Source organism: Rhinopithecus bieti, unplaced genomic scaffold, assembly GCF_001698545.2.
Source record: "Rhinopithecus bieti isolate Rb0 unplaced genomic scaffold, ASM169854v2 scaffold_4967, whole genome shotgun sequence".
NCBI classification, from domain to species: Eukaryota; Metazoa; Chordata; class Mammalia; order Primates; family Cercopithecidae; genus Rhinopithecus; species Rhinopithecus bieti.
This window is the reverse complement of record NW_016804726.1, coordinates 1,588,239-1,594,286: the sequence shown is the minus strand read 5'-3', so window position 1 is coordinate 1,594,286 and position 6,048 is coordinate 1,588,239. Positions and strand designations below refer to the sequence as shown.

General features: G+C 47.9%; 1 protein-coding gene across 2 annotated transcripts in view; it reads left to right on the top strand.

The window, feature by feature from the left end:
* Positions 1-4,601, top strand: part of DESI1 (desumoylating isopeptidase 1) — a 23,158-nt gene extending 18,557 nt beyond the window's left edge. For both annotated transcript variants that reach the window (XM_017870294.1, XM_017870295.1), the window contains 3 exons: positions 1,328-1,437; positions 2,089-2,211; positions 4,286-4,601. In XM_017870294.1, coding sequence (XP_017725783.1) covers positions 1,328-1,437; positions 2,089-2,211; positions 4,286-4,379 — 327 coding nt within the window. In that variant the 3' untranslated portion in view covers positions 4,380-4,601. The remainder of the gene's footprint in view (positions 1-1,327; positions 1,438-2,088; positions 2,212-4,285) is intronic.
* Positions 4,602-6,048: the final 1,447 nt, after the last annotated feature.

Below are 6,048 nucleotides of genomic sequence, written 5' to 3'. Positions count from 1 at the left end.
AAAAAAAAAAAAAAAAAAACTGGCTGCATTCTTTGTGCAAATAGGCATGGAAAGATGGCCTATGAAGTGTGAGCCATTTCTATTGTCCTGTTCTGTCCTCATGATGAGACATACTGGGAACAAAAGTAGACTTCAGATTCTGGGTTTCTCTCTTTTTCTCAGCTAAATAAGTGGACAGCATCAGGAGTCACAGCTGCAAGAGAATCAGCTTCCCAGGGCCCCCCCAGAAACAAGAAGTCTGACTCCTAACCATGCTGCCTGCCAGCACATAGCAATGAAAAGTCACCAGAAAGCTCTAAGCCAGGCTTGTCCAACTTGTAGCCTGTGGGCCACATGTGGCCCAGGACAGCTTTAAATGTGGCCTGACATGAATTTGTAAAGTTTCTTAAAACATGAGGTTTTTTTCTTTGTTTTTTTTGGTTTTTTTTTTTTTTTTTTTGAGATGGAGTTTTGCTTTGTTGTCCAGGCTGGAGTGCAGTGGCACGATCTCGGCTCACTGCTACCTCCACCTCCCGGCTTCACACCATTCTCCTGCCTTAGCCTCCCGAGTAGCTGGGACCACAGGCACTCGCCACCACGCCTGGCTAATCTTTTATGCTTTTAGTAGAGACGGGATTTCACTGTGTCAGCCAGGATGGTCTGGATCTCCTGACCTCATGATCTGCCTGCCTCAGCCTCCCAAAGTGCTGGAATTACAGGCATGAGCCACCGTGCCCAGCCTTTTTTTTTTTTTCTTTTTTTTTTTTTAAGCTCATCAGCTATCATTAGTGTTAGTGTATTTTGTGTGTGGCCCAAGACAATTCTTCCAGTGTGCCTCAGGGAAGCCAAAAGATTGGACACCCATGCTTATAAGCCATTACATCCTTGATACAAATAGCAAATAGCATTCTTCATCTGCCCAGGGTGCTCTGCAAGTTAAATATGAAGTCAGGCCAGGGGTGGTAGCTCACACCTGTAATCTCAGCACTTTGAGAGGCCTAGGTGGGTGGATCACTTAAGGTCAGGAGTTCGAGACCAGCCTGACCAACACGGTGAAACCCCATCTCTACTGAAAATACCAAAAATTAGCTGGGCGTATTGGCAGGCATCTGTAATCTCAGCTACTTGGGAGGCTGAGGCAGGAGAATCACTTGAACCCAGGAGGCGGGGGTTGCAGTGAGCTGAGATTGCACTCCAGCCTGGGTGATGAGAGAAACTCTGTCTCAAAAAAAAAAAAAAAAAAAAAGTGAAGTCAGAACAGAGTGTTCGTGGTCTACTGTGGGAAGCCACATTAAAACATTCAGTGGAGATGGTAATTTAATGACTTTCTTTGGGTTGGCTCTTTTAGGGGGGGACATTGCTTGGGCCCCCAGACTCTGTGGTTGACGTGGGGAGTACAGAAGTCACAGAAGAAATCTTTCTGGAGTACCTGTCCTCCCTGGGGGAGTCCCTGTTCCGGTGAGTGAACACGGGGTCGTGGTTAGTTGTGTCTGTCTCCCCAACTAGATAACCCCTGGAGGCAGCTGTCATGTCATATCATCCTTATCACTCAGCACAAGGCCTATCACAGTTTTTTGCTGAATTAACATGAAGAAAAGGCAGTTATGCTACAAAAAGCTCTAAGTTGTTCTGATACAGATATTCCTTCAAGCATACTTTGTGCTGAAATTTTTAGAGGAAATAAGGGCTTTTCATTCCTTCTGATTAAAATCGGCAAGCGCTGTTCTCAACCTGTATTGGCCAAGTTTGCAGAAGGAAAAACAGGGTTTGCAGAGGGGTTGGGATGAGATACAAACAAGCAGATTTTCTCTTAAAGAGGCTTTAGTCAATTTGAGTAAGGGGATGAACTCTAACACCAGAGCTCTGCTTTTGTGAATGTAAAGATTCTCCTGAAACTGGAAGAGCCATGTCTTTTCAGTTTCTCCTTCCCTTAAAAATCAGTTATTAATGGCCAGAATGGCAAATACGCAGTGCTTCTGGCAGATGAGAGGGGGGAAATCGCAGTCCTCACATTGAACTGTGCTCACCATGCCACTGCCTAGCTTGAGTTATTTCACATAGACGCTTGCTGGTTTCTCATATATGTTCTGCAAACCTTTCGATGTACAGAGGTGAGGCCTACAACCTCTTTGAACACAACTGTAACACCTTCAGCAACGAAGTGGCACAGTTTCTGACTGGGCGGAAGATTCCTTCTTACATCACAGACCTGCCCTCTGAAGTTCTCTCCACGTAAGTGTGGCCTCTGTCCCTGCCCCTGCTTTGGCCAACCTTGAAAATCCCCATTCACGGTCAGTGCCCTTCCTCTGGCCCCCATCTGCCCTCCCAACCAGATGGGCCTGCCCTGATGACAGATTCTAACACAGAAAGCTGCCATTCTCTCCACCCACTGATGTGCACCTGTATTACCTCCACCCTCAGAGCTAGATCAGCTCTGCCCTGGCCTAAGTGCAACCACAGAACTTAGAAACCCACTTGACACTGGCTTCAGTATTTGCACAAAATTCTGGTGTCTGTCCTTCCCATTGTGCTCAAAGCATGCCACTCCCCAGAAGCACCCAGTTAAAATTCAATGTTAGACAAGCAGAGAGGGGGTCAGAAAAATAGTAGGGGGGCTTGTTTTATAGCTGTTGATTTGCCTGTCTTCCACTACACCATGAGCTGTTTGACTCCCTCAACGACTATGTTCTACTTGCCCTCATGCATTACAGCACAGTCAGTCATCAGCAGATGTTTTCTTCAAGAACACTCTGCAGCCCCTTCTGTCGTTATGTGGCCCAAGGCTTGGAAGAGCCTTGCAGGCCATCATCCAGGCAGTATACCCCGAAAGGAAACAACACCCCCATAGCCACCTCACCTCCTCCATCCCCTTGCCATTGTTTGCATTCAGGCAGCCTCTGCTCATTCCAGGACCATGTCTATTTGCTTATTCTGACTCAGTTTCTCCTGAACTATGGCCTTACTCAACAGAGATCCTGGCAGGTTTCGCAGGCCCAGCAAAGTGGGCTGTTTTTCATACCTGAGGAAAAACCTCCCAGGAAGAGCTTGCATAAGAAACAAGGCTGCTGTGGCAGGCTGGTGAGGAGCCCCAGTCCGCCAGCCCTGGCCCTGCCTTCCTATTGTTCGATGAGTTTGCAGTCCCACAGCTCTGCTGAGGGATCTAGGTTATGGGGCCCTGAGCAAACTGGAGTAGCCAGAATGTTCTTGCTGTTACTATTTGATGGGTGGAGTTCCTGGAATTGTCTGAAATAGGGTTGATATTTCTAGGTTTCATCTGTCTCTACTTTGGAGTACTTCATTCCTTTGAACTTGGAGATGATTTTCAAAAATGGCAGTATCCACTGAAGAAAAAGCCAGTGACTTAAAAGTGTTTGGGCAACCTTATTTATGGTTGTCATAATCATAGAAAATCTCCAAACTCCAGTATTTGCAGTGTTTTTTTCCACTGTTACTGTGAGAGCAAACTAAAAGCCCTTTAGAAAGGTATTAATGGCTGGGTGTGGTGACTCAGACCTTAATTCCCAGCATTTTGGGAGGCCGAGGCAGGCAGATCACTAGGTCAGGGGTTCGAGACCAGCCTGGCCAACATGGTGAAACCCCATCTCTACTAAAAATAAAAAATTAGCCAGGCGTGGTGGCACACACGTGTACTCCTAGCTACTTGGGAGGCTGAGGCAGGAGAATTGCTTGAACCCAGGAGGCAGAGGTTGCCGTGAGCCGAGATCACGCCATTGCACTCCAGCTCTGGGCTACAGAGCAAGATTCTGTCTCAGGGTGAAGAAAGGCATCAATACTGGTAACCTGGCATTTGTCATTTTTCCTGACTATTCCCTGTACTCCCTGGCAGACCTCTGTTCCTGAAAAAATCCAATTGTGTGCTGTCCTCACCCCTAACTTTTGTCTTCTTTTTCATATCCTTCTTTTGCCTCAGTTTCCTTGCTTCAATTTGATATTTTCCTTGCTCATGAGAATTAAAGACACAAGCACATAAAGCAAAATTCTAGTTCCCTGTAAGTAGCCAGTCTGTTCAAACCATAGCTAACCAGGCTCTAGAGATGAGGCCCTGAGGAGGGAATCCCAGGGATAAAAACACAGAGCAGGCTATTTCGGAGATGCCCTCCAAGAACACTTGAGTGTGAGGCAGGTGGGAAACTTAAGTAAGGTGACGAGGTGCTCCTTCCTTCTCTGGCGGTGCTGCTGCTGCCACCAGCGCCCACTCCTCCTCCCTACCCGTAGGCAGCACAGGGTGTGTGACAGCAGGCCACATCCCAAAGCCCACCCCTCTCATGTCTCTGTTTCCTTGCAGGCCCTTTGGACAGGCACTTCGGCCCCTCCTGGACTCCATTCAGATCCAGCCTCCGGGAGGGAGTTCTGTGGGCAGACCCAACGGCCAGAGCTAACAGGACTGCCTGGGACCGCCCTGCCTCACCAGGGTTTTTCCTTTTTAAGCAAAACAAACCCTACCAGATTTCTATTTTATAATTTTACATCAGAGCTAACAACCAGGGGACGGCTTTTTAAATTTCCCAGGGAAGGAGACTGTCAGGCCGCATGTAGACAATGCTGCTAAGAAACAGAACAAAATGCCACCCCTTCTAATAGTATTATACTAATTTATTAAGGCTGTCTTGTCTGTGAGTTCACATCGGACGCTGTTTCCTAAGCGTCCACCACACTGGAGAACGGGAGGGGCTTTGTTTAAACAGAAAGCAAGAGTCACAGTTTGCGGGAGCCCCAACCTAGAACTCTTTCCAGAGAACACTCACGCTCTACCCAAGTTGCCACCACCTGTGGGACCCAGGTGAGTTTTAGAACATCCGTGACCCGGAAACAGTTACTCTAGTGTTAAATGAACCAAAGGATTTGGTGCACATGGGACCAGTTTCAGGATGACTAACCCAACCTAAGTGAACTCTTCAGCTACAACCCTCCTCACCTTCCCTCCCTTACCACAAGCAAGGCCAGTGCTGGAGCAGCCATTGCCTCAGGATCAAGGGAGTAACAGCAAGTATCAGCCTGGAGAAAACAGGATAAAGCCATTCCTCCTTCCACCTAGATGGATTGCCAATCCTCTGCCATCGATTTTGGGAAACCTGCCTTGGTGCCCCCAAGGCTGCTTTTCCTCAGCATAGCTGATGTGTCATAGTTGATGAGGTCTGGGCTGGAGCAGCAGAGACCCAGGCCTTTTTTCTACAAGTAATGATGTAGGTTATTTGCAGTCTCTGTAACCACCATCCAGACCAGTATGCAGTATTTAGCTGGGGACCAAGGGACAGGATTCCTTGCTCTAAGAAAATACCTTTTTTTAATTATTATTATTTTTTGAGATGGAGTCTCGCTCTGTCACCCAGGCTGGAGTGCAGTGGCGTGATCTCGGCTCACTGCAACCTCCACCTCCCGGGTTCAAGCGGTTCTCCTGCCTCAGCCTCCCGAGTAGCTGGGATTATAGGTGCGTGCCACCACACCAGGCTAATTTTTGTATTTTCAGTAGAGACAGCTTTCGCCATGTTGGCCAGGCTGGTCTTGAACTCCTGACCTCAGGTAATCCACTTCCCTCAGCCTCCCAAAGTGCTGGGATTACAGGCGTGAGCCACAGCACCTGGCTGGAAAATACCTTTGATGTGGAAAGAATAATGATGTGAGGCCGGGCACGGTGGCTCATGCCTGTAATCCCAGCACTTTGGGAGGCCGAGGCAGGCAGATCACTTGAGGTCAGGAGTTCAAGACCAGCCTGGCCAACATGGTGAAACCCTGTCTCTACTAAAAATACAAAAATTAGCCGGGCGCCGTCACACATACCTGTAGACCCAGCTACTCGGGAGGCTGAGGCAGGAGAATCCCTTGAACCCAGGAGGCGGAGATTGCAGTGAGCCGAGATTGTACCAGTGCACTCCAGCCTGGGCGACAGAGTGGGACTCCATCTCAAAAAAATAAAATAATGATGTGGAATCAAGGTGGCAAGAAAATTTAGAATCATTTCTGTTAGGGACTTTCCCTTATCCTAAATGTGTTTTGAAGGCACAGATTATTTCCATTGTCATTCNCTCACATTTCAAAACCAATCATGCC